The 11,372-nt window shown below is 37.1% G+C and overlaps 1 protein-coding gene across 1 annotated transcript in view; it reads left to right on the plus strand.

Annotated features, from left to right (window-relative positions):
* Positions 1-11,372, plus strand: part of btv (beethoven) — a 123,426-nt gene that overhangs the window by 36,548 nt on the left and 75,506 nt on the right. The window contains exons 31-39 of the mRNA XM_067115238.1: positions 139-258; positions 382-1,512; positions 4,350-4,455; positions 4,956-5,096; positions 5,929-6,080; positions 7,784-7,928; positions 8,191-8,322; positions 9,511-9,675; positions 10,475-10,615. Of these exons, the coding sequence (XP_066971339.1) occupies positions 139-258; positions 382-1,512; positions 4,350-4,455; positions 4,956-5,096; positions 5,929-6,080; positions 7,784-7,928; positions 8,191-8,322; positions 9,511-9,675; positions 10,475-10,615 (2,233 nt within the window). The remainder of the gene's footprint in view (positions 1-138; positions 259-381; positions 1,513-4,349; positions 4,456-4,955; positions 5,097-5,928; positions 6,081-7,783; positions 7,929-8,190; positions 8,323-9,510; positions 9,676-10,474; positions 10,616-11,372) is intronic.

The raw sequence follows: 11,372 nt of genomic DNA on the forward strand, positions 1-11,372 counted from the left end.
GAAGTAGCCACTTTTCTATATATTAACGTAACTGTAGCATTAGAGTAGCTAATGATTACTAGTTATACTAGACATAATGGTTATCTTGGAATTAGAGTAGATAATGATTTCTAATTATATTAATTTATGTGATTACAGGCGTGGAATGTCAGATGGAGAGAAAGAAAAGGGAATCAGTGATGAAAAGGAGTCAGAACTGGTGGTTCAAGCATTGAGGCTCAACACACTTTCCAAACTAACATTCTCTGATAGTGCAAGGTATTTTATTATTGAAGTTTCTCTGATTACTGTGTGCAACATGTGCAAGCCTTGACATACATATTTCGAGTTTGTTAGTAAATATTTTTTATCCTAGCTAAAGTTATTTTTCTTTTTTTCTAGATTTGATGAACTTGTTAAGGATGTTTTCCCCAACATCAAATTCCTTGGAGTTGGCTATGAAAGCTTAGCAGAGGTTTTGAAAGAAACATATGCAGAAATGAAGCTCATACCCAATGATCGACAGATTAAAAAATCATTAGAACTTTTTGAGCAGCTCCAACAACGTATGGGAGTTGTAATAGTTGGTCCTTCTGGGTCAGGGAAGACAACTCTTTGGCAAACATTACGGGAAGCACTTTTGAAGATGGATAAGAGAGTTAAGAAGTATGTCATGAATCCTAAGGCAATGCCAAGACAACAGCTGCTGGGTCACATAGATCATGACACCCGAGAATGGTCTGATGGTGTCTTGACGGCATCAGCTCGTCAAGTGGTCAAGGAACCACCTGATGTTACGTCTTGGATCATTTGTGATGGTGACATTGATCCTGAATGGATTGAATCGTTGAATTCTGTATTGGATGATAATCGTCTTTTGACCATGCCCTCAGGAGAAAGAATACAGTTCGGCCCTAATGTCAATTTCCTCTTTGAAACTCATGACCTGTCATCTGCTTCCCCAGCCACCATCTCTCGTATGGGGATGATCTTCCTTAGTGATGAGGATACAAATATTCAAGCAGTTGTTAGTTCATGGCTTAATTCCCAAGGTGAACAAGTGAAGCATTACCTTGAACCATACATTGAACAATATTTCTTCCAGGCACTTGAATGGGTGTTAAAGGCTGGAGAAGCACAAGTGGAAACCACTCTTGTTGGCTGGGTCCTTAATGGACTATCGCATTTGCATGATGTCAAAAGTAAAGCTCATTTTGCACTGGCACTTATAAGAGGTCTTGGTGGTAACCTTCCAGATCAGACAAAAGCAGATTTTGCACGTGAGGTGTACTCTTGGGTTGGAGAACATGTTCCTGATACACGTAAAATTTTGAACCACTACTATGATCCTGAACGGGACCGTTTAGAAACTTACGCATCTGATTCTGCAGAAAATATTAAAGTTGAGTTTGGTCATGTTCCTCTGATTTTAACTGCTGATGCACAGTGTAGCCTTGATTACTTCAAGACTTGGCTTGAGATGGAAAGTCAACAACCATTCATTCTTGTTGGACCAGAAGGATGTGGTAAAAGGTAAATATTCTTTTATTAGTTTTAGTACAGTATTGTATAGTTTGCAAGTAGAGAAAATTAATTTACTGAAAGTATAAAGCATAGTAACGTGAACCATAAGTCTCACAAAGTGTGGAAAGTAAGTTTAACTGAATTTGAATCTCAAAACTCTGTGAGCCATAGTGGATTCATATTGATGCTTGAATCTGTAGAGTCATTATATTATACAGTAGTTTTAAACTATTTATTATTATTATTATTATTATTATTATTATTATTATTATTATTATTATTATTATTATTATTAGTGATTGAAAGGAGATCCTCTTTAAACATGTTGTCTTGGAGAGTCATTCATGTATCAGCTGACTTTAATTTGTTGTAAGTCTTTTTCAGTCTTCATAATTGATGTTTTCTCGCTACATCTGCCTGTCAGTAACTGTCCAAGATTCATTTGTTCCTACTGGGATAAAAACCTTTTATGTGGGGTTTCTGTAGTTAGCATGCCCAAATGCTCTCTCTCTCTCTCTCTCTCTCTCTCTCTCTCTCTCTCTCTCTCTCTCTCTCTCTCTCTCTCTCTCTCTCTCTTGTGTGACTGTTGAATTTGGGTGGGTAGCCTGTAACTTTTATTTCTTTACTTAAGGGTGTTGTGTTTTTTTGTGCTTTTGATATCACTGTTGTTTTTCTCAAAATGGAGAAGAGACATGAGTATCTTTGATGTGATTGACTTGGAAGGCCTTGCAGTCATTTCATGTCTGCCCTTAGTAGACTCCCATAAACATTATTCTTTTTGAAGAGGAAAGCTTATATCCATTCTTCTCCTTGTTAGGAATATGCTGATTGGTCCTCTCCTCAGCAAGAAAAACTGGTAAATGGATGAGGAAGGACACGAGGTGTTTTCCGGCACCATCAGGAGGATATATTCAACCGGAAATGCTACTAGATCCTTCTAAATCCCTCTCTCCACTGGCTTCGATTCCTTTGCAATCTTCTGAGATGGCTACTTCCCCTAGGCAGGATAGCTTTTATGCTCCAAGGAGGTCTTTTCATGCCCTTTCCTCGGAGGATGAAGGCACTGCTGGGGCTGGTGTTCCTCCAACAGTTTCTGTGCCCTCAGAATCAGATGATAGTGTTCCTTTGAGTACTTATATTCCTTGGTAACTTGGTGGAGAAGAAAAAGGAACTGTCTCCCAAGCCTTCATCTGATGTAATGCCTGTTGCTGTTACTGTGCTTGCTCTGTCTGTAGCTCCCTTGTCTTTGTCTGCTTTAAAGGAGGGGATCCTCGTGTTGCAATAGTTGTCCCAGTAGGTGACCCTCCGATGAATGCTTCATCATCTTTAGTTCTGCCCTAGACTAGCCCTTAAGTGTGGAAGACAAACTTTGTGAGTGAGAAGAAAGGGAGGAAGCATGCTCGTCATTTTTCCTTGTCTTTGACTTGACCATGGTTGTCTTCCTCGGGCTCATCTTTGTCCTCCTCATCCCTGGACTCTCTTCCACTGTATAGGTGGAAGAAGAAGAAAGGTAAGTCTAAGGCCTTGTGTAAAAAGTCCAGGTGGGCAGCTCGCTCTCATCCCAATCTGGCATGGCTGCCTCTCCTGTGTGTTGCCATTTAGACAAGAGGACTGCTACTTCCTCATCCCCCCCAAGGGCTCTCTGGCTCAAATCCAAATATCTGTGTGTTTTGCTTGCTCTTTGCATGCTTGGTCAGGTGACAGATGCACAGAGCAGCTCAGGACAGCTCTTCCCCTCACACCTCTGAGGGGTTATGTGGGGATGGGCATGCACAGCCTGCTCACTGTGAATGTGTGAGGGCTCTGTTGGAGAAGTATACAAGTACAGTAATGCGAGGATTCCATTACTGTAATGAAGAAAACAACAGATACAAAGAAATTACAGGTAAAGGCTGTGTCCAGGCGGAAAGCATAGGTCGTCAGGGAATTCAAAGATAGTATTTCCTGTAGGGCATTTAGACAACATTTCTCTCAGGTTCTGCTGAGTATGCTCTTGTCAGGGTTTCTGGGAAGACTGTTTAATGGAGCTGGGTTCTGCTTCTCTCTTACCAGGATTCTCTGTTGGGAATAGTACTCTGATTGGTTCAAAATTCACAGGTGGTTTCTCAGCTGTTTTGAGTGGTGTGATAGTATCTGGCATTTGTCTGGTGTCATATGACTCATTTCTGGTATTATTATGATTAATCTCCCCTGCTCCTAGGGAGCATCTCTTTGGGGTGTGCTGCTTACTTTCTTTTCTGGATGTATGGTCATGTTAGGGCTGCAGGTTACACAAATTGTTGGTCGAATGGTAGATATCAGTGGGGAGGAGAAATATTTCCTGATTTGTATGTAACTCCACTTGTTTGCAGCACTTTGGTTCCTACTTGCTACTACTTTTTAGCCTTTTGCTTCACCTACATTCCCACTTCCTTTCTTCCATCTTGCTGTCCAACCACTCCAACTCCCTCTTTCACTGTCTTAAGCACTGAATGGATGAAAGTGCCCCAGTGCTTGGCTTCATAGCCTAGTTTTGATAAACCAATCAGCCTGTTTAAAAAATCCAAACACCTTACTTTACACTTTAAAGTTTGACCTTATTTTTAACAACCCTTGTGAGTTACCAGAGCCTTGATCCCTGATCTGTACAAGTCCCTAAGTGCTCTTCTGGATCCGTCAGTCTCAGTTACCACTAAGGGGCATTAAGCAATCTTCTCGCCTAGATTGTGACATGGGCATCTGTAAGTGATGAGGTTTAAATAAAATTATTAAAAAAAATAACTTTTTGTTGGAAAAACTCTTACTTTTGAACAATTAAATACTTGACGTGTTTGTAGTACAATATGGATAAACATATATTTTTGCAGCTTACTGCTACACGACTGTTTCTCTAAGCTCCGGAGCACTCAGGTCACCATGATTCACTGTAGTGCATACACTGCCCCTCAACATGTGCTACAAAAGTTATCACAGGTAATTTTTTCCATTTATTTAATAAGATTCTCTTTTGTAAAATGTTGTGTTTTCCACATTGGTTTTGGGGATAATTTGTTTCTTGCTTTGAAATTTCTTTGGTTAACACTGTTAGTTTGTTTGAGGCTCTTTTTGTATTATAACTTTTAATGAAATTTTTTGAGAATCACAAAAACCTAAAAAGAAAGTTTAATTTTATGAAATGAAATATACTGTAAATGTATAAGTATTCTGGATAAATCATACACTGTTTGGGTTCCCACCTTTTCTTGTTGTCTGTCATTGACTAGCCATTTTGTATATTGAAGAAAAGAAAGATGGTAAGTCTGTTTGTCAAGAGAGATGTCGTTGTGATTGGAAAATTACCCAAGTCCATATAACATATGCTTTTTTAAAGATGATGCTTGTTAGATACATGTAAAAAATTACTTTAATATTATTTTAATTTAAAGATTTCCAGTCAAAATATAAACCTTTTCACTGATTATTTTCAATTTCAGATGTGCATGGTGTTGTCAACAAATACAGGGCGTGTGTACCGGCCAAAGGACTGTGAAAGGTTGATTGTTTATTTGAAGGATCTCAACTTGCCTAAACCCGATAAATGGGGCACATGTCAGTTAATCACCTTCTTACAACAGGTGATGATTATCTCTACATTTGTGCTTTATTATTATTAATACAGTACTGTGTTTTGCTCCCCAATAATACTGTACTATGTGCTTTATTATTATTAATACAGTACTGTGTTTTGCTCCCCAGTAATACTGTACTAGAATCTTTCCTTAGGGTGGGGCTTCTGGAACTGACTCCCATCCTAGTTCTAAGTTGCTGTAAACTAAATTAACTAGGCTTTTTAACATTTCCCCTGATTTTTTTTCCCCCTGTTACACTGTTAGAAGTGATTTTTGAATTATTATCTTGTGCATGGGTTTGAATAGGGTTCTGATTGCCCTTAGAACAGAAGGTGAATAGGATTGGAAGATATGTTTCCTTATCCTTAGAATTTTAGCAGCTGATAGGGTCAGGGGATGAAAGTTTCGATATTAAAGTAGTGCTGGGTCCAGTCTCGACAGACAGACAACCCTATTAAGTTATGATCAGCTTTCCTGCCTCCCAACCTTCTGCTCATAGTTAACTGTCTAAACTACATGATAAGTAAGGCTCTTGGTTACCTAGAACCCCAGGACACATGAGGCTAAGCTCAGTGCTACTGGCAAACAAAATTTTGAATTTTTTCCTGTCTGGAAATGGAGTGTTTGAGATTCATGTAGACCACAAATGTGAGCTTTTTTATGTAAGAAAAATGAATTTTTCAAAAATTTGATTTTAGGTTCATTGAGAACATTACTGATTTTATTTATTGCAAATTGCTTTATAAATTAAATAATTAATGGTTTCCTAATTAATGAGTAAAACTTAATTGATTTGGCATCTACAGCATAAGAATAAAGTTGTGAATTTTTTTTGTAGGTGGTTACATATAAAGGCTTTTACGATCACAATTTGGAATGGGTTGGATTAGAAGGAGTGCAGATAGTGGCTTCTATGACTGGAGGTTCTGCCCTTGGAAGACATAAGCTATCTACAAGGTTCACTTCTATTGTTAGGATTGCCTCCATTGGGTAAGTTATATGTTATCTTATTATGTCAGAGTTTGGAAAGATGGTGATGCACCTTTTCTTTATTATAAAAGACCTATTTTTTCCCATCCATTCCCATAAAGGACAGCCTCTTAACATTATAGTCATTGAACGGAAGTACATGGAGATAACTGATGTGAGATTTCATGTGCAGATTATCCTAAATTTACGACTGGGTTATGTTTCCAATGACCCATCACATATTGAAGTAGATACAATTCTGGTTGCTACATAAGCATGTGCATTATTTATGTTATTTTTCAGTTTCTTACTGTGTTACACAAATCTGTGCTCTCTTTGGAGCCAAAAGAGGTTGTGATTGGCTAAGTAAGTCAAGACTTGTCAGCAGACTTATTGATGATTATACATTAGTCAGTGTTATGAATGTAGGAAATAATTAACTTCTCAAATCTGTATCTTTATAATTTACAAAGCCTGTGACTAAGACGTAGAAGAAATAATAATATCAGTATGAAGCAACATAATTATGTCAGATTAATAGTAAAGTGGTCATCCCTAGTATGGAAATTAAATTAACCAGAAATCCTGTTAGTGGTGCTACAAGAGAAGAGTAATGGATATCAGGGTGACCAAATACATAGTTGGGAACCAAAATTCATGTATGTCAACTGTGATCCTTGAAAAATGTTTCTTTGTTATTGGTTCCAGTAGAAACTAAGATTTATTTCTTTATAGGTCCATCACTAATATATAAACTGCATTTGTGGCCTTGAATGTTCCACGCTGTGGACTCATGTCTAATAAGTGGAAGAAGGGCAGCAGTCCTCCCAGTGTGTGCCACCTGCATCCTTAGGCGCACAACAGACACCTGCATCTTTTTTTTATTTATGTTGCACTTGCTAACAGCTTATGGAAATTCCTAAATAATTCACTGCTGGATTACTGTAAGAAATCATTGAATCACTATCCCATGTACATATCTCCATGTTTTGCCTCACTTATTCATTCACATAACTGGAACTAAGAGCACCTGCATGCTATATATTATTAACAGGTTGCAAGATATTTCCCACTATGCATACCCAGCTCATGTTCCACTGGTCTGTAATGGAAATAAGTCATCATTCCTCTCTGTAACTCCTTCAGAGTTTTTTGTGCTGCCTACTTTCTAGAATTTTGTTGCTTGTAATTGTAATGTGTCATTCAATATTTTTTCATTCTGATATGTTTGCACATTCCTTATTTCCTTTTGATGTGTTGAGCTCAGTGTTGAGTGCATTTATCACTGATTTAGTGTCTTTTTGCCTTTAGGTCAGTAGCATGCTTGTTGCCACTGTGTTACTGTGACTTCTCACTTTTTGCTGACAGAAATACAGAAGTAAATATGAAAATAAAAGGTTAAATAGTAATTTGAAAACTAAAAGAAAAGAAGAATGAAATTAACTGAGACTTGTTTTCCACACATGGCAAAGCTGGGGAGAATGTAGTGGCTATTGTATCCCACAATGGAACAAAAGTATGAGGTCATCTATTAAAGGGTCTAAGGTGCATGTTCTGTCACTTAGTGGTTAATTTTATAGCTACTCATCTGACTTCAAAACTCCGGAAGTTGTGTCTTGGGAATACAACACTGGATATTACGGGCTTCTTATGATTGATAGATTAACATATTTACACTTGAGATTAAACTTGGTTGTGTTAATGGTATGTATTCCTTTACGCAGGTATCCAGACCGAGAGCAGTTAACAGGTGTTTATGGAGCCTACTTGAAGCCTGTCTTGAACACTGTAGCACCTAATCATCCAGTTTGGGGTTCACAGTCAAAAGCTCAACAACTGGCTACTTGTATGGTCAATGTGTATCAGAATGTAAGAATACATGTTATCAGTTCTTTAGAAAATTATATTATTTTAAAGAGTAAAAATATGGATTATGCTGCATATTCCAATAGATCAAAGAAAAAGTGAAGAAAGGCTTTACAGCTGTACTTGTCTCATCAGTTTTAATGGTGAAACCACAATAATCTGTCATTCAGCAGAACAGCTACTTAAGGAAAAATATTGATTTCTCTTTTATGCAAATACAACTTCGAAGCCTGAATGAAATTGAACCAAATGTTTTTTCCCATAGGTCAGAAATTCCTTTAGTGCTGATGACTATAGTCATTACCTCTTCACTCCAAGAGACTTAACACGCTGGGTGTTAGGGCTTCTCCGGTACCAGCTGCCAGAGAAGGATACCACACTTCAGCCATTGCTTGAGGTAAATGTCATGTGCTTTTATTCACAGATACTGTAATATGATAAGTATAACAGGTTATGATGAGGTCAAATAAAAGGAAAAGGATAACTTTATGTGGTTGAGAATTTAATTTTTTTCATGGTAAGTCCTTTCACCATAAACCAATCATCATATGATATCCACAATGTGCATTTCACGTGTTCCAGGGCATGCACTCTTTTCTGTAAACGAGAGAAGATTGGTAGTAGCCTTACCTATGTACCCTATGGACACACAGCTTCAGAACAACCACTTTCTGCACCTTTTCATGGGCTGAAGTGCTGTTGACAACGTACCTGAATGCCGCACACATTGACTTCATCTCAGGATTGCTGCTCTAGCCTATTAGGCTTTGAGATTATGTTCATCTCCATTTATATATCCCTCCCTATTTACACCTTAACATTTCATCTGATTTTTAATTAGGTTAGGTATTAACCCTTCCAGCATGGTGTCATGGACTCAGTGGATTTGGTTTGGCAAATGCAGTTGGATAATTCCCTGCAACATTTCAGTTTCGTACAGGATCATATTGAATAGTTTAGGCTATTTATGATCAGTGGGTTAGTGATAAAAAGTTACATTGCATACCTCGATATGTCTTGATTTTGGTGTTGTCTCATTGAATATTTCCATTTTCACATCACCCTTGACATGTTTCAGTTGTTTTTCCTTTAAAGAACTGGACAAATTCAAGCTATATTATAGATCAGTAAAATTCCATCACTAGAAAATAATTGTTTTTCTTGATGTGGTACTTTGATAATTTAATTCATATTATTAAGATCATTATAATTCAGTCACCAGAAAGTAATTGTCCACCTTAGTGGGATTTGATGTTAGCATCCATTTTATCAGGAATCAGGTTTTAGTAAGTTCCGTCACTGTAATTGTTTATTGGCCTTTTGTGATACTGTATTTTTACATTAATTGTAGTATGAAAGATTTTTAAAGGCATCATATATTCTTTATTCATAGTCATAGTGCTCAGCACAAAAAGCTGTATGAATCCTGCTACCTAGATTTTATCCCTTGAGGCATGCCTGTAACGTAATGATAGATGGTTTATTGTAAAATAAATATTGTACATAGCTTAACTGTGCTAGAAATAGAGGATTTTCAAAAACTATAATTGTAATGGATCCTTATAAATTTACTTTATTTTTGCAGGTTTGGCTCTATGAAGCATGCCGCCTTTTCCGAGACAGATTAGCAGAAGATGGAGACATTAATAAGTTTGATACCTTGATCCTTGCTGCCCTACAGTCTGATTGGAATGTGGATCTGCGATACCATGTTACAAATTCTTATTATATCACCGCAGCTGTTGGATCAGTAAGTATATTTTTTACTTATTGTGAGATGATGATGTAGATGAAAGAAATTTTTACATATAAAGATGGGGTGTAGAGTCCAGTGAAGTAACTTTGTGGTTGAAGTGTCTTTAGTGTCGGCCTGTAAACAGGAAAATTAAGAACTAAGTAAGTTAATCCTCTAGGCTAAAAGTAACAGTAGTTGGAGTTCATGTATACTGTCTGGCTTCCAGATTGTTTGAGCTGCTGGTGGGGTCATGAAAAATAGGCCCTTTACTTCTTATCTTTTATGATAGTCTGTCAGCTATAATTGTAATTCTGCAAAGAAATATCAGAAAGAACATGTATACTTCACAAAAAGTTACTGCATCTCCCATCTCAGTAAATCTCGTAAATATTTTACAACAAATACACTCAGAATTTGTTACTGATTTTAGTTCTTATCTGTCAGGATATCGTGTGAGCTGTAATTATAATTTTACAAAATAAAATGAAATAAATTATTAGAAAAAACATGCATAACTTGGTAAAATTAACATATTTTTATGAGTGTCTTGTAAAAGAGGCCCCACACAGGGTTGTAAATAGTCACTTTCAACTTCCTGTGGAAGGTAGGGAAAAATTTTTAGGATTTTTTTTTTTACACCATGTGCATTTGCATATCTTCCTCTTTCCATTGATGTGCTTTTTCTTAAATTGACCAACCTTAAAGTTTGCCGGTCTGGGGGTGTGCTTGATATATGTTTAGCCCATCCCTTAAGGGTTAATGGTATTTACATGTAATTTCAAAGATACAAGTTTCCATTGTTTTATTTTTTCAGATTGCACCAGGAGCACCTCTTCCTCCAGGTGGCTATCAGATAGGACACATGAATGCCGAAGAATGGGGTAAAGTCGTGGAGAAAGCAGTGAAACAGTATAGCAGAGAAAAGCAGGAATTGAATCTCCTAATTTTCCCTGAAGTAAGGCATTAACCTATTATTCTTTAGGGCTAGAGTTGATAATAAAATTGGGATTAATTTCTCAAGTAATATTTCACATCTGTTGCCACATTTAAAAGCTAGAATGATGTTAGCCCACAATGTGTCTCTTCATTAGAGGTTCATGAAAAGTGCATAAGTAAGCAGTTTCAGAGAGAGAAAGTACAAAGAAAGGGAAAGCAAAATTATATGCAGAATTTGCAAGGACAGGAGAATAATGAAAATGTAAAGAAATATGTTTGATACAGAATGATAAATGACCATGAGAGGGTATACCTTTCATTCCTTTTACTGTACCTCCATTCATATTCTCTTTCTTCCATATTGCTATCCACCCCCCTAACAATTATTGCTTCCTAGTGCAACTGCGAGAATTGCCTCCAGTTACACCTCTCAAACCTTTCTACTCTGTTTCCGTTTCCGCACTGAATGACCTCATAGGTCCCAGAGTTAGGCCTTTGGCCTAAATTCTATATTCCATTCTATATTCCATTCTATAACAATCGTCATTTTAGGCCTCTGGCCTAAATTCTATATTCCATTCTATAACAATCGTCATTTTACGAACGTAACAATCGTTACCTTGAAATGATTGTCATAGACATGACTTGAGCCAAGTCTAATGAAACTGCAGCGATGGAGTTGAATCTTGATTTGATGCATTATGGAAATGAGCCTGTAAAATGTTAAACCTATTTAACAAGACTCCTTTTCATGCTCAGTAAATTAATATCTTCAG

This window comes from Macrobrachium rosenbergii, chromosome 13 (assembly GCF_040412425.1).
Source record: "Macrobrachium rosenbergii isolate ZJJX-2024 chromosome 13, ASM4041242v1, whole genome shotgun sequence".
NCBI classification, from domain to species: Eukaryota; Metazoa; Arthropoda; class Malacostraca; order Decapoda; family Palaemonidae; genus Macrobrachium; species Macrobrachium rosenbergii.